The sequence below is a fragment of the Jaculus jaculus genome, chromosome 14 (genome assembly GCF_020740685.1).
Source record: "Jaculus jaculus isolate mJacJac1 chromosome 14, mJacJac1.mat.Y.cur, whole genome shotgun sequence".
Classification (NCBI taxonomy): Eukaryota; Metazoa; Chordata; class Mammalia; order Rodentia; family Dipodidae; genus Jaculus; species Jaculus jaculus.
Window position 1 is genome coordinate 73,560,852 of NC_059115.1, and position 27,722 is coordinate 73,588,573.

The 27,722-nt window shown below is 42.0% G+C and overlaps 1 protein-coding gene across 1 annotated transcript in view; it reads right to left on the minus strand.

Moving 5' to 3' along the window:
* Positions 1 to 27,722, minus strand: part of Adgrv1 (adhesion G protein-coupled receptor V1) — a 535,418-nt gene that overhangs the window by 296,118 nt on the left and 211,578 nt on the right. Inside the window, exons 78-82 of the mRNA XM_045133393.1 lie at positions 27,484 to 27,668; positions 24,395 to 24,644; positions 23,464 to 23,606; positions 21,022 to 21,182; positions 11,324 to 11,424 (exon numbers count right to left, since the gene is read on the minus strand). Of these exons, the coding sequence (XP_044989328.1) occupies positions 11,324 to 11,424; positions 21,022 to 21,182; positions 23,464 to 23,606; positions 24,395 to 24,644; positions 27,484 to 27,668 (840 nt within the window). The remainder of the gene's footprint in view (positions 1 to 11,323; positions 11,425 to 21,021; positions 21,183 to 23,463; positions 23,607 to 24,394; positions 24,645 to 27,483; positions 27,669 to 27,722) is intronic.

Below are 27,722 nucleotides of genomic sequence, written 5' to 3' on the forward strand. Positions count from 1 at the left end.
AGCCAGCCTTCTGCCATCAAAGCCACCAGAGTTGTTCTTCTTCAAGTCCTTCTCCCAGGAGCTGTGTGGCAGTCTCTGGCATTTCTTCCCTACTCCTCTGCTCTAAGCCTCTCTCATTTCCAACATCTCTTCACAAGTTTCCAGGGACCTTGGTCTTGCTGATTATGAAGATTAATCTCCCACTGAGGACAAATCTTTCCATTTCAAAACATCGCTTTCCTTGATTTTTAAAATTTTTTTCCAAGAAAAAATTTTTTTCACTGTATCTTTATTCTCTTCAAAAGCTCTTAGTCATTCCACACGACATGTTATTTAAGTAAACAGGTTTTACAGCCAGAGAGACTTGCAGTAAAACCTTCCTAGAGTCTACCTTAGCCTCCCTTTGCCCATCTTAAAGTAAGAATGGCAGGACCCCCATGTCTGGAATACATACAGCAATAATGTAACACACCTAGTCCTCTGCCATAAAGACAGGTTACCAGAGATGCTAGCTATGTGATCTTCATAACCGCAGGTGCTCTAGAGAATTCTTCTCAGAGAATCTATTTGTTTGCATCAAGACCTCTGCAGTTATGTCACATCATCTTTTTTTTTCTTTTGAGGTACGGTCTCACTCTAGACCAGGCTGACCTGGAATTCACTAAGGAGTCTCAGAGTGGCCTCGAACTCACACCAATCCTCCTACCTCTGCCTCCCGAGTGCTGGGACTGAAGGCGTGCACCACCACGCCCGGCTATCACATCATCTTTATTGTCAGCTTGGATATGGAAACCCTAAATTGCACTTATCTCTTTCTAGCCATTAAACCTTTCAGCCTTTGCTATTTAGTCAAATGAAACCATCAGGTCACAGTACCTTAAAACTATCACCTGTGATTATAGAGTACATTTCATAAATTTCTCTTTTATAAGGCAGGATAGTGTAGTGGTTAATGCAATAACTGGAGACTGGTCACAGTGGTCAAGTATCAGTTCTGTTACCTTGATGTGACCTTTGGCAAGGAATTGATGACACAATTTCCTCACCTTAAGATACTATCTACCTCATAATCCTTATATAATATTAAGTACTAATGTTTATTAAACAATTTTCAATGTGCCCTTTTTGCCAATTTAAAGCAAGGTGGCAAGAAACTTCAACACGTCCATAAGGCAAGCAAGATGACTTTTATCCATTCATATTCCTTCAATCTCTCATTCCATCGCCACTGTTCAAATTCACAAGCTATCACAGGCAATGAGACTGTTTCCCCTTTACCACTCTATGTCTCCCCAACTCCAGCCTCCCACCTGCCTTCATGCATGCTTGTCACTCACTGAAATACTATTCCTCGAAATATTTCTTTCATATGGCAACACATGCATTAATATCACTGAGGGACCTAATTCCTCACAGTTTTCAGACAATATGGAACCAACTTAGCGGCACATATCTTTTTCTTAGTGGGAGTCTGTGAATGTCGCCCAAGTAAAGCTCATCAAATTCACTATCATCTCATATTTTTATTCTTGTCTTTTACCTGTCTACAATGCCCCATGGTCTGCTTGCAAATCTTACATGCATGTCGGGCTAGAGGGATGGCTTAGTGCTTAAGGCACTTGCACCTGCAAAGCCAAAACCAAAGGACCCAGGTTCTATCCCCCATGACCCATGTAAGCCAGATGACCAGGTGGCACATGTATCTGGAGTTCATTTGCATTGGATGGAGGCCCTGGCACCCCATTCTGTCTCTCTCTCTCTCTCCCTCTCTCTCTCTGTCCCTTTCTCCCAAATAAATAAAAACAAATCTTACATGCATGTCAACAAACAGGTCAGATAACATTTCCCCCACAGAATGTTCTAGCTGAGCCCTTCTTTTCAGGCAGGTACACTGCATAAGAGCTGTCTTCCCAGTGTACACATCCCTGTGACGTACATGCTTCCTGTGTACAAGGGGGGTTGGAATATTCCACTGTACAATCTCAGTGGTACATATAGGATAGATCAAGAGAGGGACAGAGGAATGATGCTCCTGACCCAGGATAAGTGCTTGTACAGTCTCTCCTGGCTTTCATTTCACTATTGGATTGTTGAATGCACATGTGATTTTTTATTTTTTATTTTTTTTGTCAAATGGATATGTGCATCTAGAACTCAAAGACAATCGTGCAATAAATCCCACTTAAATACATATTCCTATTCCATCATGCTCACTAACGTGACCCCTACACAAAGGAAAAATATAATTAAATATCTGAAAAATGCTTTGCACAAAAAATACTTATATTTACAGCCATTAAAATGGACACACACTTAGTTGTTTATAAGAAAGACAGAGACCAGTGACTGAAGAGATGATGGTTCACTAACTAAACTGCTTGCCATGCAAGCCTGAGGCCCTGAATTCAGACCACCAGCACCCTTGGAAAAGCCAGGGATAGTGGCACATGCTCATAAACTGAGCACTAGGGAGCCAGAGACAGAAGACCACCAAAGCTCACTAGCTAGCTTGACCAGCCAACTGGTGAGCCCTGGGTTCAGAGAAACAGCCTGTCAGAAAGTAAGATAGACAGCAATTGAGTAAGATGTCCAGTGGTGGCCTCTCCCACAGGCACATGCACACACATACACTCACACGCAAAGGAATACATATATACCATGCAATTAAAAAAAAAAAAAAGAAAAAGAAAGGGAGGGACGGAGGGAGAGAAATAAGGACGTAAGGGTGATGGATGAAAAGGACCTATTTCAGGGCTGGAGAGATGGCTTAGTGGTTAAAGCACTTGTCTGTGAAGCCTCCGGACCCAGGTTCAATTCTCCCGTACCCACATAAGCCAGATGCACAGGATGGTACATGAGTTTGTGTGAAGTGGCTACAGACCCTGGAGTGCCCGTTCTCTCTCTATCTGCCTCCTCACTCTCTCCCTCTCTCTGTCTAATAAATAAATATTAAAAAGAAAAGGACCTACTTCAAGAAAAATGATAACAGCTTTTTCTTAGTGTTTGTTTGTGACAATGACTTACCCCAGACCACAGGGTAATAATCACTGCAAGGCAGACTCAAACTCACAGTAATTCTCCTGCCTCAGCTTCTCCAGTGCTAGAATTATAGCCGTGCACTACCAGCCCAGCCTAGTGACTTATTTTCTATCCAAACAGTACTGGAGAGGTCGTCAAGGTGAAAAGACCACAACCAAAGCCACCTGTGGGGTGGGAGGGCGGCTCAGTGGTAACGCCTCCTGTGTGAGCACGGGGGCCTCTGGCGGCCTGAGAGACTGCTCAGGGTCAATCGCCAGGTCCCATATAAATGTTTGTGCAGGGCCATGAGCGTCAGTCACCCCAGTCCAGTAGGGCAGCAGAAACGCGAGGATTTCCAGAGCTCACAAGAAGCATGGCAAGCTCTGGGATCACTAAGAGACTCCAGATCAAATAAACACAGGAGTAGCGTGAGGGAGCAGGACACCCGACATTCTGCTCCGCTCCACACACTGCAGGCAAGCAATCATGGGCACATATACGGGGGCACGCCACCCCCCGCTCCCACATACACACAGACAGAAAATAATAACCGGGCTGGAGAGATGGCTTAGCAGTTAAGGAACCTGCCTACAAAGCCAAAAAACCAAGGTTCAATTTCCCAGAACCCACGTAAGCCAGATGCACAAGGTGGCACATGCGTCTGGAGTTCGTATGCCGTGACTGGAAGCCCTGGTATGCCCATCCTCTCTCTATCTGCCTTTCTTTCTGCTTCTTTCTCTTCCTCTCAATTTACTAAATAAAAATGTATTTAAAAAAACTCTTGTATTCTGGATCATATATCAGTTTCCTTGTCCAAACATCTTTCTCTTTATTAGACTCAGAATAAAAATACAAGAAAAATTGTCAGAATGCACAGGCCATCACAGAAGTAGGGAGCAAGCAGTGGTCCCAGGCGGCTTGGAGGAGATGTGGAGGAGGGAGTAAGAGAAGCTGGGCGACAGGAACCAAGAAATGATCAGACGGGAGGGATGGTTCCAGCTCTCTACAGCATCACAGTATTCGCTACCGTCTACATGTCGTTGTGCACGTGAAAACAGCCAGCACAGTCTCGAGGTTCCCAACATAGCATCAAGGACATGCAAGCGCTCAGTTCATGATCATTACACATTAAGTACATGATAGACTCAATCATCACCGTGAGCCAACCACATAAATATCGTGTATCATTAGAAAGCCTTCTTAAGTATGAAAAAGTAAAATGAGGGCTGGAGAGATGGCCATTCAGTTAAGGCACTTGCCTGCAAAGCCAAAGGACCCAGGTTCATTTCCCCAGAACCTATGTAAGCCAGATGTACAAGGTTAACACATGTATCTGGAGTTCATTTGCAGTGGCTAGAGGCCCTGGCAGGCCCATTTTCACTCTCTCTCTCTCAAATAAATAAATAAATAAATAAATAAATAAATAAATAAATAAATAAATAAAAATAAATCTTGGGGCTGGAGAGATGGCTTAGCAGTTAAGCGTTTGCCTGTGAAGCCTAAGGAACACAGTTTGAGGCTTGATTCCCCAGGACCCATGTAAGCCAGGTGCACAAGGTGGCACACGCGTCTGGAGTTCATTTGCAGTGGCTGGAGGCCCTGGTGCACCCATTCTCTTTCTCTCTCTCTTTCTCCTCTCTCTCACCCTCTGTTGCTCTCAAATAAATAAATAAAAATAAAACAAAAATAAATCTAAAACATTTTTTAGTTAATGGGCTTTCTTTTTGGATGTGTGTGTGTGAGTGTGATGTATGCATAAGTATGCAATTGTGTGTGCATTCGGGGAGCATCCATGCAGAGGCCAGAGGACGTCATCAGGTATCTTCCTTTATGGCTCTTCTCTCTTATTTCCTTGAGAAAGAGGCTTTCACTGAACCAACTGGCTAGACTGGCTGACGAGGGAAGCCCAGGGGTCCTCCTGTCTGTCTCCCTCAGTGCTGGGGCACAGGCATAGTCGTACCTGGCTCTTCACATAAGTGCTGAGGAAGGACTGAACTTGGGTTCTCATGTTTGCACAGTAAGCACACTTATCCACTGACCCGCCTCCCCAACCCCCAATGTGCTTCCTTAAAAGTAATCTTATAGCCGGGCATGGTGGCGCACACCTTTAATCCCAGCACTTAGGAGGCATTGGTAGGAGGATCACCATGAATTCGAGGCCTCCCTGAGACTATATAGTAAATTCCAGGTCAGCCTGGACTATAGTGAGATCCTACCTTGAATAAGTAAAATAATGATAATTATAATAATCATCATCATCTTACAGTGGGCTGAAGAGATGGCTCAGCAGTTAGGGCACATGCCTACAGAACCTAATGACCCAAGTTCAATGTGGCAGTACCCATGTAAAGCCAGATGCACAAAGTGGACCATGCATCTGGAGTCCATTTGCAGTGGCTAGAGGCCCTGGTGTGCCTATTCTCTCTCTGCTTGCTAATAAATAAGTAAACAAATAATAAATATTGAAGTATTTAAAAGTAATAATTTTATATTAAGGAAAATAGGTCGATAGTTTGGGTCTAGTAAAAATAATGATGAAAACAGCAACAGGAACAAAAAGCAGAGATCCCAGTAAGTCATAACAGAGAAGCTCATCTCTTAACAGGCAGGATTTGAAAATCCACTATGACGTACTGCTTCGGTATCTGACCTTTATTTAACAGGATGTCTCCTACACTGAAGTTTAGGAAACTCTTGACTCATTTACATCTGTAATAACATTTGTCGTGTCGCAAATGTGCTACTGAATAATGACCCTCGGCACCTCTCAAGTTCTCAGTCTTCAAGGCAAATTTCGAGCACTTGACTCAAAACATATTTTCTGTTTTCAGTAGCAAATGTAAACATAGCAGAGAGAATGCTGATTGATAAGTTGAGTAACTGAAACTAAGAAAAAAATCTGTTCTGTTCTGTTCTACTTACAATCTCATCTCACCTGCTTTAACTGATTGGAATATATATATATAGTTGTGCTTTTAGGTCCCCATCACACAATGTATTTCTTGAGTTCAGTCTCAGCAAAACAATGTGAGCCACTTGGGACAAAAACAGGCCCTGCTATGTCCAGAATGAGCCAGCACTTGGGAGTCACACACAGCTTTTGGCTTCAGTCATACAGTCTGTGATTCTTGAAGGGTTTCATGTGTTAGATACTCAAAGTGACAGTGACATAAGCTGCACATTAAAGAAGGAGCTTTCAGCAAGTGGGTAGGATCTGGCTTATCCCATTGCAAAATTACATTCGAAAGTTTTTTAAATGTTTTTATTTATTTGCAAGGAGAGAGAAAAAAAAATGAGAACTGTGCAGCAGGACCTCTTACCACTGCAAACAAACTCCAGATTCATGTGCCGCCTTGTGCATCTGGCAAATCAAACCCAGGCTGTCCGGCTTTGCAAGCAAGCCCCTTTGACCACTGAGCTATCTCTCTAGCCCACTTTCCAAAATTTTGTAAAGTGAGAAACTGCACAAAAAATACTGACATCCTTGGGCTGGAGAGATGGCTTAGCTGTTGAGTGCTTGCCTGTGAAGCCTAAGGATCCCGGTTCGAGGCTCGGTTCCCCAGGTCCCACGTTAGCCAGATGCACAAGGGGGCACACGCGTCTGGAGTTCGTTTGCAGAGGCTGGAAGCCCTGGTGCGCCCATTCTCTCTCTCTCCCTCTATCTGTCTTTCTCTCTGTGTCTGTCGCTCTCAAATAAATAAATAAAAAATTAAAAAAAAAATACTGACATCCCAACTTTTGTTGCATTCTACAGAACAGTGCTCAGAATTGGAAAGCCATTCCTTTCTGCCTTCCTGAGGAGGCAGATGTAACTAAGATTCCTGTACATCCAGTGGCTGCCAAAAACACAACTAAAAGTATTTCACTTTCTTAAATACGCACTCTGACATCTGAGTTCAGAATACAGGCTTGATATAACTGTAACTATATTCCCCTACAGAAGTGCCCCCCCCAGATCAATTTGTTACTCAGTTTCAGAAAATGTGTTTAAGCCAAACAAATATTTTTATAAAAATAGGGAAGACCAAATATTTCCCCCTTGTTAAGTATTATTAATCAGAGCAAACACAGTTTTTATCTTATCATCATGTTTCCTATGAAGAAACTTCTGTTCTTTTTTTAGATTTAGAGAATTGCTTTTCCTCACAGAACCCCCAGAACTGAGAACCCTGAACTGCAAACTTGTCCTTTGTCCTGGTTGTTTACCAACCTTATCAGGGCACTCAGGGCAACATGATTCTAAGATATAAAAACCCAAAGATATAATTAGATGTTGTTCCCAGAAATATCACCCAATGCCATTAAAATCTGTTTGGTGCTTTTCACATCACACTTGAAGTGAATGGCCCAACACTCTCTTCCAGTTAATCATTTTCCTTTAGATAAATAAGAAAAACACAACTTGTTTTATTATTATTATTTACAACTAGAGAGAGAGCTAGAGAGAGAGAAAAGAGAGAGAGTGGGCACGCCAGGGCCTCCAGCCACTACAAACGAACTCTAGATGCATGCACCCCCTTGTGCATCTGGCTTACATGGGTCCTGGAGAGTCAAACCTGGGTCCTTTAGCTTTGCAGGCAAATGCCTTAACCACTAAGCAATCTCTCCAGACCATACCTTGGTTTTTAAGGAAAATATATTCTTTTTGATAAACTACTGGAAATGTAAACCTTATCTCAAAAATTCTGTGACATGCCAATAAACCAATTTTCTGTATCAACATTCTTCTATTTACCATAATGATGAAAATAATTTTGTTCCTGAATTTTAAATATAAGGGATAAGTAGTAGCAAGGTATTTTCAGATTCAGTTACATACAAGATTTCCAGTGCTACCTTACTAACGCATTTAACTTGCTTCTCAACACAGGAGGTAAAAAGACAAAGGTTAAAGCCCACAAATGTGTGCTGCCAACACTCTCTGCCTAATAAAGAAGCACTGTGGAAGCATCTAGATTTTTTTACTGAACCCCATCCTTGCTGTACTGACCACCTCATGAGAAGATCTTCTACTGCCACCTGCTGGTAGATTACAGTCAATGACACACAAAGGTACTAGAATGACAAATTCCCCAAGCCTTATCATTTGACTTTTACAGCAAGGACAATCTTTGTAGTACCGCCTATCTTCCTCAAGTTATAGATATGCGTGCAATAAATTACGTAATTAATTCTTCATATAATATTCATATAACTCAACAAGTCGAAAAGTAGAACCAAACTCTGACACATTTTCCTGAACTGTCAGAGTCCTAAATAAGTGAAGAGGGCTAGGACTTCAGTTGGTAACAGTCTTGCTTAGCTTGCATAAACTTGGTGCTGAGGTTCATTCCTGCAATCCTAGCACTGGGGAGAGTGATGCCAGAGGACCACAAGTTCAAGGTCATCCTTGACTACATAGAGAATTGGAGGCCTCCTGGGCTACATGAGACACAGCCTCCAGAATGGGGTGGGTGGGAAACATACAAGTCAAGAATTGTCACGTTTCTATTCTTTTCTTTCTAACAAAGCTCAATCAGCAACGGAGATCTGAGGATGAACGTTCTCGGCAGACTGCCCTGAAGGGATGCACAATTGTAACACTTGTGGTCAAATGTAGGAGTTTAACTCCTGTGCCAAGAACCACAGGTCCAGATTGTATTTTTGAAGACCGCTCTGTCTGGAATAAATTTAACTTGTGGTGGCATCAGCACGCATGACGGAGGACCCCGAATGAGGAGTCGGAGGGGCCTCATCGCATCCCTTTGTGACTGTAGCTACAACCCCTTTCCAATCCAGAAAGCAGAGCGCCCCGTATTCCTGCAGCCAGAGCCAACTCCATTCCCCATTTTGGAAATCTAAGAATTTATGGAAAAAAATAAGCCTAGCTAAAGGGTTTTTAGGGAGAAAATTATTCTGTTTAACTCAGAAAGTATTTTTAAAATTCTTGTCTATAAACTGTTGAGAAAACAATGCTATCAAATTAGTATGTAATAACTAAACATAACTAAAACATCAAGCCATTCCTTATATGACTTTTCATGCCCTATTACTTGTCTACTCTAAAAATATGCTAGAAACTCAGACATTTGATTAACCACTTTCCTCAAGACCAGTGTTTAACACAATGTGAATCAGAAGGCAATGTTCCAGCACCCAGATTTTGAGTCTTTCTTTCACATTTCTAGACATTAACAAATACGTCTGCTAGGGTGCTGAGAAATTGCCTATAATTCTATGGTGCTATAATTAAGTCTTGTACAAATTCTGCTGCCAAAAACATCACCAAAATGGGTGGTGAGTACATCCAAGTAAACTCTAATTATGGAAGTTGGGAACTCTAAGATATGGTACCCAAGAAACAAAGACAAGATCCGACAGCTAACACGGGACGCCAAGGTAATTAAAATAGCCTTGTCAAGTTCAATGCAAGGCTCCTTTCAGTAAGAGCTGCTGCCTTCCATAGTTCATCGGCACTTTTCAAACAATTTGAACACTCTACTTGAACCGTATAACTTGGTTTGTCTCTGAAAAATAATTTGCAAGATTTAAAGGTCCTGGGACAAGCAAGGCAGCAGAATGCTAATATCCCTAATATGATAACTGTTGTTATGCTAATAAGGTAACTCTCCGTCTTATACTTTACCTCGCCCGCTTTAAGGTTACTTTTTAAATTTTTTATTGTTTTATGTTTATTTATTTGAAAGTGACAGATAGAGAAAGAGAGAGAGAGAATGGGCACGCCAGGGTCTCTAGCCACCACAAACAAACTCCAGACGTATGTGCCCCTTTGTGCATCTGGCTAACGTGGGTCCTGGGGAATCGAGCCTCAAACCGGGGTCCTTAGGCTTCACAGGCAAGCGCTTAACTGCTAAGCCATCTCTCCAGCCCAGGTTACTTTTTTAAATACTGTTCAGACTTCAAGAAAATACACATTGGCCTTCTAAATAACAGTGTGCAAATTTAAGTGTACAGTGCAATAAATATACACACATTGAATGCCTGCATTTAAGCAGCATCCAACCAAAAAACTAACCACTGCCCTCCGGAAGTGTCATCCATTCAGAAAAGTGGGGTTTTGCTTTTATAAAACAGATTTTTGCCGATGAAAACATTACATAGTGCATTCTAACTATCCACATCGACAATTTCAGTCTTTTATTTCTCCTTCTCTGCACTCCTGTCTACGTCCTTCTCCCCCCATCAGTACGCACCAAAGACCAAGTCAAATGTCCTGTCCTCCAGGAAGACGCTCTTCACCTTCCCAAAGGGTTAAGTCCCTATCTGTGGGATTCACATGAGTGTATAAATATTTCGTGTTCTCATATCACACTTAATTACAGGCGTTTATATGGATTTCATCATTCTATAACTGTCATCTGCTTTTCCAGACTGTGAGCCCCTCAGGAATACAAGACTTAAAACATCTTCTGATCTGCCTTCTGTACCTGAAACCATGCTTCCAACTGTCCGTCTGAAACGGACTGTCAACAAATATGTTTATGTTTTCCTTATTATTCATCTACCGTAGAAAAATGAACAATTTTCAAGAGAGAATGTTCTTCCATGACATACTCTAGGATATGAAACAAAACACTACATATCATCCAAATGTTTTAAAGCATATATATCTTTGTGTATGTGTTAAGGATTGAACCCACAGCCTTGTACATGGTAAGTCTATACTCTACTGATGAGTTAAAAATCTAAAAGCAGGGCTGGAGAGATGGCTTAGCGGTTAAGCGCTTGCCTGTGAAGCCTAAGAACCCTGGTTCGAGGCTCGGTTCCCCAGGTCCCACATTAGCCAGATGCACAAGGGGGCGCACGCGTCTGGAGTTCGTTTGCAGAGGCTGGAAGCCCTGGCGCGCCCATTCTCTCTCTCTCCCTCTATCTGTCTTTCTCTCTCTGTCTGTCGCTCTCAAATAAATAAATAAATAATTTTAAAAAAATCTAAAAGCATAATATATCATTTTAGTGCCCTCCATATAAAGCATTCGAAACATGGCACATTTGACTAAACAGAAGAAACAACACATGTTAATATTCATATGCATAAAAAGAAAAATATTTAACATATATTGGTTCACAATAGAATGCTTTAAGAAGCTATTTACTAGTAAATTAGAATATTAAGGAGCTTCTCCACAAAAAGAATGTCACAAAATATACTTGTCATTTTCATGTCCTTTTATTTACTTCCTTCCCCATCCTCCTCCGTTGCAAAAATAAACGAGCTTAGTTCAACTAATGTAAGGCAAACTTGTTTTGACCATTCAGTTCAAGGATTATAGATTCAGAAGAGACGTGAACACCTCAGGATGAATCAGATGTGCCAAGGTTCGCCTACCTGTGTGCCTAAGCTGGCTGCCATCATGTGAGTCAGAAGTTTAGCTGCAAACATGGAGTGCCTGGCACAGAAGACATGGGAAAGAACAGCCAAGCAAAGACCTGCAGAAACAAAAGAGCCCACATGTGGTTTCATAATCCATGCAGAGACAAACAGTACAGGGTGAAATCTCGGGGACAGTTAAGCACAAAAGGCTTGTCCATGCACATAGCACAAAACCTCTCACAGACCAAGATCACAATGGCAACGTAATCCACTCCATTTTGCATGGCATAAAAAACTCCAAACTTACCACTCAAAGGATGATTGCTTCCCTGTTGAATCACAAATTAAGATTAACAATTTTATTTCATGATTTTACCTTAAAAATATTTTTATTTATTTAAAAAGCAGAGGGAGAGGTAGAGAGAGAAAATGGGCAAGCCAGTCCTCTTTGCCTTTACAAATGAATTCCAGATGCATGTGCCACTTTGTGAATCTGGCTTTAAGCAGGTATCAAACCCAAGCCACCAGGCTTTGCAAGCAAGACACCATTAACCACTGAGCCATCTCCCAGCCTAGATTAATAATTTTAATAAACACTTTACTTTCTGTTTTTATACTGATCAAATTTCCTGTGTAAGAAAAGCATCTACTTTTCATTCTATTTTCCAACCTAACTTTCTAAAAATGACTGACTTGGTTAAATATAATATTGACAGAAGTGAATAAAATTTTTCAGGCATAAATTTGTGAATGGTACCAGCAAAATTCAGGTTGATAATTACTCTTTTTCAGCGGCTAGAAGTAATTATGGGATTACTGTAGAGGTAATTATTAATTTTTAGTCAATGACCAAAACCAGGAACAAAAATTTTTGCCCCCATGATGAATTTAAAATGTAAAGATATAAATTCTAGGGCTGGGGAGATGGCTTAGTGGTTAAGCGCTTGCCTATGAAGCCTAAGGACCCCAGTTCGAGGCTCGGTTCCCCAGGTCCCACGTTAGCCAGATGCACAAGGGGGCGCACGTGTCTGGAGTTTGTTTGCAGAGGCTGGAAGCCCTGGCACGCCCATTCTCTCTTTCTCCCTCTATCTGTCTTTCTCTCTGTGTCTGTCGCTCTCAAATAAATAAATTAATTAATTTAAAAAAAAGATATAAATTCTATGTAGTGTGAAGAGTCTGTTTTGAGATAAGGTCATGTGATGTAGACAAGCCTGGCCTTGAATTTACAATCCTACTGCCTCGGCCTCCTGGGAGGGCTGGGGTTACAGGCATGCACCACCATGCCAGACCTTGATGCTGGAGTGTAAGGGAAGAATGTGAATTTATATCCTTGTTTATCTCCTCTGTTACTCTTCATCCTATTTCCTTAAGACAAAGTCTTTCACTGACCCTGCAGGTCACTATTTTTAGTTAGACTGACCAGTAGGTGTAAGCAATTCTCCTGTTTCCACCCTTTCCCCCATACCCAGTGCTGGAGTTACAAGCATGCATGGCCATGTGGGCGCTAGACATCAAGGGCAGGTCCTCCGGCTTGTGCAAGCAAGTGCTCTAACCCACTGAGCCAAGGCCCAGCCCCTAACGGCAAAATATTTTAAAAACTTTATTCACACTTTTGGGGCTGGAGAGATGGCTTAGCGGTTAAGGTGTTTGCCTGCAAAGTCAAAGGACCTCGGTTCCATTCTCCAGAACCCACGTAAGCCAGATGCACAAGAGGGCACATGCATGTGGAGTTCGTTTGCAGTGGCTGGAAGCCCTGGTGCCCATTCTCTCTCTTTCTCAAATAAATAAATAAAAATAAACTTTATTTTTTAAAAAAGCAAACCCAAAAGCTTTCTTCACATTTTAAATTTGAAATGTGCTGCATACAGTAATCCTTTCATTTTTTTCACTTAACCCTTTTATCCCACTCTTGGACTCAATCAGATAGTTTTCTTCAAGGATTGCTGAAGCACTCTGGAACCTGACACATGTACACTGCTGAGCCGTGCACTGTCCTTGCTTTGCCTGGGTTCAGCATATCGACGCTAGCTTGGCCAACAGGAGACATGCACACATAGAGCACTCTGCTGCCGTCCACTGTGGCCTCTGGGACTGTGCAGTGAGCTTTCAGAGTATTCAAGATTAGCATAAAATCTACAAAATGCCCACATAGTCTTCTAACTCATTTTCTGTCCAGAAATGCCTCTCAGAACTCATTTTGGAAACCGCTGAATTCTATTTCTATACCTTAATAGAATAGACAAAGCTCCCTGACATGAGGGAGGTATTGTGTTAATTAAGGCTGTTAATACAGAAGTAAGTCCAAGAAATCTGGACCAATCCATTTTTAGGAAGGCTACCATGACATGCTCCAGGTCAGGCATGCAAGCCACAGGCTGTCTCCAAAACCCACCCACACGGGTGGCACAGTGTTTCCTGAGAAGCTACAGCCATACCTGATGTCACACCTTGACTTGGGTAGCGGCTACATTACTGGAGCTGATGCTCAGAGCTCACTAACAGGTCATTTGAATTCTCAAGATGACCTCCACTAGCATAAATTCATTAAGTGTGAACGTGCGTGTGTTTAATACACTCTCTTAAGAAAAGGACCTTAAAAGTTATTTTTCCATTATTTTTTTGTTTGTTTTTGTTTTTGTTTTTCAAGGTAGGGTCTCTCTCTAGCTTAGGCTGACCTGGAATTCACTATGCTGTCTCAGGGTGACCTCAAACTCACAGTGATCCTCCTACCTCTGCCTCCCAAGGGCTGGGATTAAAGGCGTGCGCCACCACGCCCAGTTTATGTTCTTTGCTATAAGTTTATTGTGGGAGATGGAAACAATGTAAGTTCAGGGGATGAGTACTGGGCAAGAGACACGCACACGTTACTGCTCTTTCTAGTTCATATGAAGGTCTTATATTTATGAGAGATCCCCCTTAGTTTGGTAAGCCCTCTTCATACACCTGCTCTATGAGGCAAATTTCGTTCAGTTAAATGTGACTAGAGTAGCAATATCTTATGAAGGACAAGAAGCTTCAGCAAAAATGCTACCATGACACCTAGTGGCTGTGCAGGATCCAAAGTTAGAGGCAAGAGAAAGGCAAGGGCTGGATTAGCTTGGAACTACACTGTGTCATGGTTATTTGGTTCATTTTGTATTTAGAAGACAAAGACTGTTGCTAAGAACCTTCAGCAGGCTGTATTCCCAATTAGGCAGACCCATGTTGCTTCGGGTAGAGTATCAAATACACAAGGTTTCAGGAAAACAAATACGAATATTACATAGTTTCTACAATAATACTATGCACTAATTAAAGTTAACCTTAGTATCTAAAATACCATATACTAATATAGCAGTTTCAAAAAATAGTATTTTCTCAATCTGAACACAAATGATTGTATTTAGTGTATATGCTTTAAATTTAAAAGGCAGTTATTTTAATTGCAAATTTTCTGGTTTAAATTCCCAAATGTGAATATGGAAACCACAAACCATAAAATGTACAAGTACTGACAATTTTTTTAGAAAAAATAAAATATTACAAATTATTATAGTTCAAGACATTATCTAAACATGTACTCTATAGTTTAAAAAAATCAGTTTCTTGTCAGCACTACAGAAAAGCAAGCTGGATAGTTGGGCATTATTCTTTATTTTCTTTCTAGCATTATAAAGATTGTTAATTCAGCTGAAAAGGAACATTCACCTAATTTACTAACACGACTTCCACATGACTCAAAAGTGAAATTGTGGGGGCTAGAGAGATAACTTAGCAGTGAAGGCGTTTACCTGCAAAGCCAAAGGATCTTGGTTCGACTCTCCAGGACCTACGTAAGCCAGATGCACAAGGGGGCGCATGCATCTGGAGGTCGGCTGCAGTGGCTGGAGGCTCTGGCGTGCCCATTCTCCCTCCCTCTCTCTCTCTCTCTCTCAAATAAATAAATCAATAAAATATATTTTTAGGTGAGATTGAGAATTACCCTTTATAAAATGGTAACTCTGGAAATGTATAATTGAACTTTTTTTTTAATTTTTTTTATTATTTATTTATTTGAGAGCGACAGACACAGAGAGAAAGACAGATAGAGGGAGAGAAAGAATGGGCGCGCCAGGGCTTCCAGCCTCTGCAAACGAACTCCAGATGTGTGTGCCCCCTTGTGCATCTGGCTAACGTTGGACCTGGAGAAGCGAGCCTCGTCGAACCGGGGTCCTTAGGCTTCACAGGCAAGCGCTTAACCGCTAAGCCATCTCTCCAGCCCTGATTATTATCATACCTGAATAATGATCCTGTCTATATCTAATTTTGAAATGCATATATTGATATAAGCACATGGTGCTTGTAGATGAGCAGATTTACCCAGTAAAAATCTCTATCCGCCTATTGTTTGGTATGACTTATCAATAGGGAATACTTCACATGTACCTGAAATTTAGCTCTCCACAAGACAGATATTAGCACACTGTCAAACAAAAATCCTTTAAAATATTTATAAATTGTGCATTTATCATGTGTCAATCTATCATTCCATCTATAGCTGCCTCCTCAACAGATAAATACAAATGAATCAAATGATCAACATCTCATTTTTTTATCAGGTATTAGTTTCTCGGCTAAGTTTTATTTCCTATTGCTCCACATAATGCTAGCTGTAACTGTCAGTTTTTTGGCCTCTTTTTTTCCCCACTCCATCACTGTTGATTCCCTTATTCGTGTAAGTTTCCCCTAAGTACAATGCCTTTTTGTTACTGCTACTATAAGCTAAGCAGAGGAAAAGAAAACGTCAACTCTGAAAAGATTTCTAGTCAGGGAAAAAATGTCTGCAGACAGCAGCTGTGAGCACACAAATCTGAGGTTGGGAAAGGACTGGTTCCAGAGGAGGAAGGTTGCCAAGGAGACAAGCCTGCAGATAATCAGGGAGCTAAACCTGAGCTTCTCGACGCAATGACTGCCAGCCATAAATTAAAATGAAACAGAATTGAATGTTTAGTTTTTCCGCTGGACCAGCCGTGTCTCAAGGAGTCACGAACCACCTGTGGCTAGTGGCTACCGTATTAGTCAGAGTAAAACGGCTTTGTCGTCGCAGACAGCCCCACTGAAATGTGCTTTCTTCATCCCCCCGACTGACAGAGGAGGATGCCACGTTACAGAATGTGGTGGTTTGAATCGCATGTGCCCCATAGACTCGTATGTCCTGAAGGCGCAGTCAGTGGCAGTTTGGGAGGGGGAGCATTACTGGAGGAAGTGAGTTGCTGGGACAGGGCTTGGCTGTGTTACAACCACTTTCCCCTGACCAGACTTTGACTCACTCTCCCACTGCTGTTTTCCACCTGCTACGGCAGAAATGAGGCCCAGCCTCTGCTCATGCCACCATGCCACACTGTCCCCTTCCACCAAGGAGCTTCCCCTCAAGATTGTGAAACAGCTGCTTTGACTTGGGTGATTTCTCCCAGCAAAAAGAAGGTAACTTCAACAAAGAATATTGTTTAAAAATTGTTCATTTATTTACAAAGGATAGAGAGGGGCTGGAGAGACGGCTTAGTGGTTAAGGTGCTTGCCTGTGAAGCCTAAGGGCCTAAGGACCCAGGTTCGATTCCCCAGGACCCACATAAGCCACATGCACATGGTGGCACATGCATCTGGAGTTCATTTACAGTGGCTAGAGGCCCTGGTGCGCTCGCTCTCTTTCACTCTCTAATAAATAAACAGAAAAGAAATTTTAAAACTTTTAAATAAAACGAGATAAAGATAGGATGGGCATGCCAGGGCTTTCTGCTGCTGCAAATGAACACCTGGTACATGCGCCACCTTGTGCATCTGGCTTTATGTGGGTGTGGGGAATCAAACCCAAGCACAAAACCATCTCTCCAGCCCTATATTTTATTAGTGACTAGGATAATATGTTAAAAGTATGAATTTGGGCTGGAGGGATGGCTTAGCAGTTAAGGCATTTGCCTGCAAAGCCAAAGGACCCAGGTTTGATTCTCCAGGACCCATGCTAGCCAGATGCACAAGGGGGCACAAGTGTCTGGAGTTCATTTGTGGGGGCTAGAGGCCCTAGCGCACCCATTCTCTCTCCCTCCCTTCCTCCCTCTCTCTCTCTGTCTCTCTCTCTCTCATAAATAAAAAATGAAATCAAAATAATAATAGTGTTCAATATAGGTAGCATTTAGCAATTTTATTTTTTATAAAAATCTATCAGCATTTCAGCTTATAAATATGTGAAAAGCACAAACTGAGTACTCATGCAGATTTTTTTGTAATTTTATTTATTTATTTGAGAGCGACAGAGAAAGAGGCAGACAGAGAGAGAATGGGCACCCCAGAGCCTCCAGCCACTGCAAACAAACTCCAGACGCGTGCGCCCCCTTGTGCATCTGGCTAACATGGGTCCTGGGGAGCCGAGCCTCAAGCCGGGGTCCTTAGGCTTCACAGGCAAGCGCTTAACCACTAAGCCATCTCTCCAGCCCCCTCATTCAGATTTTTTTTAAACATTTTTTATTTATTTATTTATTTGAGAGCGACAGACACAGAGAGAAAGACAGATAGAGGGAGAGAGAGAGAATGGGCGCGCCAGGGCTTCCAGCCTCTGCAAACGAACTCCAGACACGTGCGCCCCCTTGTGCATCTGGCTAACGTGGGACCTGGGGAACCGAGCCTCGAACCGGGGTCCTTAGGCTTCACAGGCAAGCGCTTAACCGCTACGCCATCTCTCCAGCCCCTCATTCAGATTTTTTAAAACACTAAGCAAAAAGAATTATCATGCTTCAAAGGAATTTTTGAGTGTGTTAATTTTCTTAACCTCTTTTGTATTTCACAACTTAGAAGTATAATTATTTACTATAAAGTTGACCTTGTGTAGGATTTATCTACTTAGTAATCTATTTTTTAAATTTAATTTTTGTTTGTTTTTATTTTTATTTATTTGTTTGAGAGTGCTAGAGAGAGAAATAGGCAGAGAGAGAGAGAGAGAGGGCGTGCGATCGATCAAGAATGGGCATGCCAGGTCCTTCAGCCACTGCCAACGAACTCCAGATGCATGTGCCCCCTTGTGCATCTGGCTAACGTGGGTCCTGGGGAATTGAGCCTCGAACTGGGGTCCTTAGGCTTCACAGGCAAGTGCTTAACCGCTAAGCCATCTCTCCAGCCCAGTAATCTATTTTTAAAAAAGTAAATTACCCATTAGCTAAATAGCAAGGTAAGTTTTAATTTGGCTAATATGTCAAAGGATTTCTCCATCTTAATAGAAGAATAAAGAAATGACACCAAAAAGAGGTCAAGCCAACCTCTAAACTCAGCTTGAAACTACTCCTAACTCCAATTACAAATGCACGAAAATGACATAGGTTACTCACTGACATTATAATAAGAATGGAATACAATTAATGTTACATGTTCTCTTTAAGTTTGCAAGACTACAAGACTAAAACATGAGTCAAAATCGGGGCATATCCAATCCAATAGTCTGTCTTTGATGGAACAATATCTAAAGAGCTATGGGGGGCGGTGGAGAGATAGCTTTGTGGTTAAGGCGTTTGCCTGCAAAGCCGAAGGACCTCAGTTTGATTCCCCAGGACCCACATAAGCCAGATGCACAAGGTGGTGCATGCGTGGAGTTTGCTTGCAGTGGCTGAAGGCCCTCATGTGCCCATTCTCCCTCTCTCTCTCTCTCTCTCTCTCTGTATGTGTGTGTGTGTGTGTGTGTGTGTGTGTGTGTCTGCCTCTTTCCCTCTCTCACTGTCTCAAACAAATAATATTTTTTTAAAAAAAGAGCTATGGGAAAGGTCAGGATTCCTGAACACTATCAAACCAAGCTTCAATGTGTACCTCAAGCCATGATGAAATTTATTAGTAGCTATATTATCAAATTTTGACATTACTGTCAATTTTTTAACTTACCTTTCTCCAAAGCTGTCCTTGTGGTGAATTCCATAATGCACAAATCTCTATTTCGTCTGCCTTCTCTTTCTATGATTTACAACTCAAGGAATCACTAAATTTAATTTTCTGGATTTGGCAAGCTGGTTAATGCAAGTATATACCCTGCTCTTTCAAGAGTATTTCCTCAGCTTTGGCCTTGTGTATCTACAGCAGACACTTACATCATCGTCAGTTATTCTGCTCTGTTCCAGCAACCAGAAATGCATGCTAGAATGGCACAGATGCACGGCCATAGACTCTGGATAAAGCCAACTAAATCACTTAATAACCAACCATAGGTTAAGTTCATATTTAATATGGAGACTACTACATGGATTAAAAGAACTATTAACTACTATCAATGCAGGGAGATATTTTGTCTGGCCTGGTCCAAACTACTGATTGTCACAAAGTGCTACCACTTCTGGTTTCTGGGGGCTCATGAGAAAGATGAGCTTTCATTGTCTCCTGAAGAGGAGACTGCACAACAGAAACAGGACTTCATTTGCCCATTTTGACAGAACATGCAACTATAAACTCATATATTACGAGTAGAGAAAAAGCAAAATTAATCATTTTAAAGGGCTGAATTTGATTCCAAGTCAAATGGTCTAGATATGGAATGTAAAAGATAATTTTTAGCAAAGTGATTTTGTAATATTTCGAGTGCCTAAGGTGTAGAATACAAATCAACTCATGGGGTAGAATTTTTCTTGAATGAAAACACAATGTTCTTTATGTGTAAGATCCTAGCATTGTAACTGTGGAGCCTAGCCTCTAAAATACAACATACCATAAACGGTGGCCTTTCCTGTTATACAGCTTCACACTGTATTTCATGTTCTTTCTTTTTAAGGTAGGGTCTCACTCTGGTCCTGGCTGACCTGGAACTCACTATGGAGTCTCAGGGTGGCCTGGAACTCACAGCGCTCCTCCTGCCTCTGCCTCCCGAGTGCTGGGATTAAAGGTGTGCACCATCACACCTGGCTATTTCATATTCTTTATGTGTTGAAACCAGGTTTTGCTCTATACATAAGTATGGCGTTTGGCCTCCACAAATCCCTGTTTCATGATTTAATAAACAGAGCAACAGGAAAGAAATGAATTACATTATGTTCACTACTCATTCATAGAAAAGAACTAGGGGAAACCGTTTCATTCTCACATGTATTTAAAATTATTGGCATAAGTGCTGAGAATGAGTGACTGTTTAACGCTCAGTGGTATGTGAGACATTTTATCTCTTCCTTCAAGACTCAGGGCCCACTGCAGAAAAGAGGACATAAAGAGTGCAAGAGCCAAAAGAAGAGGTGGAAGGTCATGGAATGGTAGGGTCTCTTATGAGAACACGGCTGCTGCACCCATGAACTCACAGCAGCTGTTACTACTTGCCTGAGAACTGCACAAGGTTGGGCCCATTAAGGCCCAACGTAACCCTATGAAGAATTTTTTCTTCTTCTGTGCTTCCGTTGACAGTTTTTATAGACAGTTAAATGGCTGTGAGGGAAGGAGAGACATTTCCTTCAGTGGTACAGCCCTGGTGAGGGGCCATGTTCTGATAAATCATGCCTTGTTCATGCTCATATAAGCAACCTTTATTAACATCATTGAGTAAAAGAAAAAGATTTTAAGGCATGGGAGTAGAATAGGAACTAGTTGGGAAAGCAGCAACAAGATTTACAGAGGATAATGAGAGAGAATAAGATTGAAATGTTTTATATACATGTATGAAAATGTCATAATGAAGCCCACTATTATGTATGGTTAATACGTGCTAATAACAAAATGATTGACTTGAAAATGCTGGCACTGACCTGAGATACATATAAATCCAGAAGAGAAAAAGGCTTCATTGTAGGAAGACAAGTTGTCCGTCTGGGCGTAGACGGCGTACGCGGACATGTGTGAACAGGCACACTCCACGTAGTCGGAAGTATCTTCAACCACCTTGCAAAAGTGGCTGTCGGACAACCAGCTGGAGAAAAACGCACTGAGTCACTGCTTCTCTTTCACTGATACTTACAGTGTTGACACTGTTTGTAAAGGGAAAATAACTTGCTGAACTTGAGGATTCTTTATTCAAGACTTAAGTAGATCATATTTTCAAGAAGAAATACTAGGAGGAACATCTTGCCCAGGACATGACCCAGCAGATTACATGAAACACCTGAAGAAGCACTGTAAATTACCAGCCACAGCTGCCGAAACCCTCGGTGATGACGCTCTTACTCTAAGAAGAGCAGTAGTTGTCCCTAGCTAACCCGGACCAGACATTTCCGTCTATCATTCAAAAATCCCAGCAGACCAACACAGCCAGTGTGTGAAGTGCTCACCGCTGGCCTTGTTCTTATACGACCTTGCACTCTGAACCACGTAAATTATACATATGTTTAACCATACATGGTAAATATATTTTTAAAGGAACTGCAAATGTATCCTTCTATGAAGTTGGCCTGATTTTACGTCCTTGTGGCAATGTTGCTGGAACCTCTTTCCTTTTAGTGTGTCTTGATTCCATTGCTTTTCCGAGGATGTAACTACCTAACTCAGATTGAAGATTTCAGCTTGAAACATTAATAGCTAAAAATTGAAGCTTAAAAAAATATCTATGTAGGGCTGGAGAGATGGCTTAGCAGTTAAGGCACATGCCTGTGAAGCCTAAGGACCCAGGTTCAATTCTCTAGGTCCCATGTAAGCCAGATGCACATGGTGATGAACACATCTGGAGTTCGTTTGCAGTGGCTGGATGCCCTGGTGCGCCCATTCTCACAATCTCTCTCTCTCTCTCTCTCTCTCTCTCTCTCTCTCTCTCTCTCTCTCTCTCATAAATAAATAAATTTTAAAAATATCTATGTAGTATTGTTCTTTGGCATGATGAGGTAGAGTTGAATAAACCCGTTAAAAACTGAAAATTTTGTAGGTTGCAAATTCATTAAACACACGTAACCTACTGACCATCACAGTGCAGCTGCACAGCACGCTGAGCTTCGCTTGCACGCCCTGGAGGACATGAGGCTGACCAGGAACTGTGGCTTGCTGTCACTGCTCAGCACTGTGACAGAGCTTCAAACTATATAGTGCCAGTACGGGAAATGGTTAGAGTTCAAACTTTGAGTACACTTTCAATGCATGTGTATCACTTTTGTACATTCCTCAAATATAAAATTCTATATTGAAATTTCATTATGTGAAGAAAATCTGTGTTGTGTTTAAGACCTACTATCAAATATTAGGAGTTTCAATTCAAAATGTATCAAAAAGAGAGAGACAGAAGCCGGGTGTGGTGGCACACACCTTCAATCCCAGCACTAGAGAGGCAGAGGTAGGAGGATCTGTGAGTTCAAAGCCACTCTGAGACAACATAGTGAATTCCAGGTCAGCATGAGCTAGAATGAGACCCTACCTCAACCCCCCCCAAAAAAAAGAGAGAGAGAGAGAGAGATGCAGGGGGAGAAAAGGGGGCTGGAGAGATGGCTTATCAGTTAGGGTGCTTGCCTGCAAAGCCAAAGGATCCGGTTCAACTCTCCAGGACCCAAGTAAGCCAGATGAGTAAGGGGGACACATCCATCTAGAGTTCATTTGCAGTGGCTGGAAGCCCTGGTGTGCCTATTCTCCCTCTCCCTTCCTCCGTGTCTCTCTCTCTCTCTCTCTCTCTCTCTCTCTCAAATAAATAAATAAATAAATAAATAAATAAAATATATTTTTAAAAAGAGAGAGAGAGACAAACCTCAATTATGTTTAGTTGGCTGCCCAAGTAAGCACTAAAGGTATTTGGAATTTCAGCTGTAGGTCAAGGAGATTCAAAGAAAGCATCAATATGTTTCCATTCCTATCTGGGCTTAACTCTCAAACATGCCTCAAGCCATTGTGGACAAGAGAGAGAACAATAAATGCTACTGACCCATCTACCAGAAAAACTTCAGCTCCCAAACCACACACAGCAAGGGTATGGGAAGGAGTGGCCGTTCTTGTCCTACAAATTAAATCGTAATTTCAGGAAAGTTATCTGACCTAAGCAGAATTCAATAAAAATAGCACCAGTAATGAAAAGGCATGCTATGCATAGTTAAATCACTGGGCTGCACTTCCCCTGACTGACAGGGTGCTGCTTCCTTCACCGATTTGTCCTACATACTGTAGAGATGATTCTCCAGCCCACCATGTGGCCCAAGGCCAGCATCTATTCTCAGTACAGACAGTGAGGTTCTGCAATGGGGAAGCACCCAATTCCAATAGAAAAGTCTATCAGTAAGTACCTTGCCGTGGCCTGATTCCAAAGGAGGCACCGAGATGAGTGGGGAACAATTCTAGCATCATTGGCAGCATAAATTCTGTAGAGAACCTCATTGTTGTTAGACAGGGGTTGTGAACTCTGACCTTTCACATTCAAGGACAATACCTATAATGCCAGAAGAAACAGAAAATTTAGTGACATTTTCCAATTGTCATTATGATTGGGTCTTCCGTTCTGACTTGGGCTTCATGATGTCATCTCTGTGGCCCACGCGCTCTTCTCAGCCAGCAGCTACTGAGCTTAGGAATCCAGCTCCTCACTGGATTTCCATCGCGTGCGTTCTCCCTGCGCTCACGGAGCATCTTCACTGACTGCTCTCCTATTAGCTATGACGACTTCGTAAGGATGAGACTTATAATAGGGATTATATAATCAGGGAAACTTACAGTTTCTCACACTCTCCATATCTGTACATATGTATTTATAAACACATACATGCATATACATATACATATACATATACATATACATATACATATACATATACATATATATAGAGAGAGAGAGAAGAGAAATATCGATTGAACCCCAAAGAGCCTTTAACTGAGTGTAGTCCATTTTGCAGGACAATCAAAAGAACATGGTTCACCCCCCTATGGTCAATGTAGTCTCTTTAGAGATCCAATTCACTACGGAGTCTCAGGGTGGCCTTGAACTCATGGTGATCCTCCTACCTCTGCCTCCAGAGTGCTGGGATTAAAGGCGTGTGCCACCACACCCGGCTTTATTTCCAAATTTTTGAGACCAAACATTCTACGTATGGTTCACAATGATGAAAGGCTTTTCACATTATGACTTAGCAAAAACAAAACAGCTAAGCAAATATATTCCAAGTTTTCTTGCTATGGGACAATAAGATTTCCACCACATAATTTTGTAAAATGATGGATTACCTTGTTTCTCAGGGCAGGGAGGTTTTTTCCAGTTGTAAACCACTGCTGGCTGCTATACTCTACAAACTGGACTAATTTGCAGGTATTTTTCCCTTCTGTTGTTTCTGCATCCAGAGTGTCCAATAACCTGTCTGGAACTCGGACATAGTCACCATCCTTTCCTTCAAACCTGTGCCCATTGATCTGTTGCGGGTGCCAGTTCAGAGCCAGGATTGACAAGTGAGGGCAGCTGTCCAGGACGGTTTTGCTTCTACCAAACAAAACACAGAGTCAGCCACAATGGTGTGTGTTGGCATCCATGTACTCACTTGTATAAATGCACTGCTCAGGGGTGGCATTCTTCACATCTCACAATGACTTACAAGCCCAGAACACTAGATACAATCTGCCTTCAGGTTTTTATGGTTGAGTGTGACAGATTTCTGCCTCCTCCTGCCTAATCACGCTTGTACATTGGAACAAGTTTTAGGACACTGTCACGCAGCTATCGAGATACAACCTGTAGCTATAGAGTGTACTTTCTGTGTTAGGTGCATCAGCACTGGTGGACAGACTGAGGAGGCGGTGCCCTCGTTTACGATCACAGATCATATTCCATCATGTTCTAGCATGTTAGAGTCTTACTAATATAGTCATTCATCCGAAACTCACTGCCATCTGGCATTGCCTTAGCTTGGATTCTAAGTGGTCCTTCTGGACTCTCATTCTCAACCCCCTCCTCAATTCCTAGTCCCCTGATCTCAGGAAATGCCCTTAACATTAAGACAATGCATAGCTGATGCGCAATGAATGCTCATGTCCTCTCCACAGGCCTGAGCCAAGCAAGCCAAACGCAGTCGCTGCTCACTTTCACACTCAGTGTGCCACGACCACGGGCTTCAGCCACTCAGCTGTGAGGCTGCACCCTTCCGTGTCCCTTTCTGAACTGTAGCCTTCCTGCTCTCTTAAAGCATCGCTCTCTAGAAAGTCTCCCTCGTCCTTGCTTTCTAGTCTCTGTCACTCTCTTCAACATGATGTCATTATCTCTCTCTTTCTCTCACACACACCCTATCTAGTTTACTATGTGCTCAGCTTCTTTCAAAGCAAACAAACAATAAAAAAAACAACTAATGATTTTCCCAAGCACACCATGCTTTGTCTTAATACACACTGCATGCTCTTGGATAACTCCAAAGGAATGTCAAATGAACTTAGAAGCACATGGCAGAAACATATTGATTCATTTATTCACACCAGTCACTTGCTTTGCCATTAACTTTGGTAGTCTGTCACGACATTGATAATCTACCCAGTGTTCTCAGCTCTGGGGCTACATTGAGCATCATGTCAGAAAAGTCTTTGGGTGTTCACACACAAACACACACACACACACACACACACACACACACACACACACACACACACACAGTGGCCTCAGTGAAAACAAATGATGCGTGCCACAGCAGGTTTCCAAAGACAGTGTGAGAGACATTAGCAAAAGGCGCTAAGGTGGAAATACACAGCACTGCTCTCTGACGGACTTTCAGAAACAGCAGGTGGGAGTGGAGAGGAATCGCCTGAGAAGAAGATTCCTGCACGTGTTTCTGACTCCTTCCTGATCTCGCCATTAACAAGGTGTCAGCCCCCAGGACTCATCCATCAGGTTTAGACAAGGAGTAAATTTGTAAACAGATAGGAGCTCTGTAACCTCATCGCCCCCTGGCCCTGCTCTGTGGTGAAAGCAGGGCTAAAGGGGACGTTCTGTCACCATCGCTTCTGATTAACGGCATGGTGGCCAGGAGGAGCCGCATCTCAAGCAAGCACATGACTGGACACAAGCTTCACCACAGGCCAATCAAGTGGACTTCGTTAAGCTGAGCACACATGAAAATAGCACTAAAGAACCAATACTAACTTTGAATAGCTACTTAGAGTGATCGTTTGTAAAGTTAAAACATATGTATACAACCTTTAGCAAGGATTAAGCTAAATCATATAAAACTTTCAACACTGTGCTGGTTACCTACAAAATATCCATTCATGGGGCTGAGGAGAAGGTTCAGAAGTTAAAGGGTACTTGCTTGCAAGCCTGCCAGGTCGGATCAATTCCCAGTCATCCACACAAAGTTGGGCGTGCACTCATTTACAGTAGCAAGAGAACCTGTTGTGCCCATACACACACACACACATACACACACATGTGCAAATTAATTAATTAGTAAATTAATTTTTAAAATATCCATCCATATTATTCAATTGAATTCAATGTCAGTATTACAGCAAGGATATGTCTAATATCATTTACGTTGTAATTATATCTTCTTCTCTCTTACCATCCTTGTGTACCAAGACTATTTCTTTGAAAGCTTAATTTTTTTTCTCCAATACTTATCTGGGGAAAAATACAAGTCCTGGAATATATCCAGAAATGAACTCCTTAAATCTTATACTGTGTAGTGACAGTGAGTCACATTTTGCCTTGTCCTCCTCTGTGTCCAACTCTAACCATGAAACGGGGGAAGTAGCTGCCTGTAGGGGCACTGGTGGCACATCAAAGCGCGCCTCAACGTTGCAACCCACCTTCCTTTTCCCTCTGCATATATCTTCTTACTCACTTAATTAAGTAAGTAAGGGCTGCAAGTATGACTTTTTGTTTTCCCCTTTCTTAATTTTTTTTTTATTTTTATTTTTGAGAGAGAGAGAAAGAGAGAGACAGGGAGCACCAGAACCTTTCAGCTGCTGTGAATGAACTCCAGATGCGTGCACCCACTTGTGCCCATGTGCGGCACTGCATGCCTGGTCACTGGACGGCAGGCTGCATGGGGCCTGGAGGGTGGAACGGGAGTTCTCAGGCTTCGCAAACCAGCACCTTAACCTCGTAGCCACCTCCCCAGCCCTTGTTTTCCCTTTAATCAATGCTTAGAAATTAGAGGAAAATATTATTGATGTTTATTTCTCTTAATGTATCAGTTATGTTTTCTTCAAAAAATTAGCTTCATTGCCCGACAGGCATTGTCCATGAGGGTTATTTAAATGCCGGTTTGCACCACACAGTTTTGGAAATAGCAAGAAATACACCAGGCACTGCTAATCCACTACATGACACTTACTTTTCACCAGCAGAGCCGCAGGTAACGTCAGCCAGAAGAGAAAAGGCAAAATGCTCAGTCACTTCTGGAAAGTAGCTGAATCCCCTGGTGTCCTTGCGCTTTGGGTTAGCTAAAGCACAAAGAACCTCATACAGAAGAGCTCGGCTTTCAATACCGAAGGCTTGATTGTTGCCTTCCATAGTTATCTGGGGAAAGAAATGTAAGTATTAGAAGATATGTTCAAAAGCAAACAATATAAT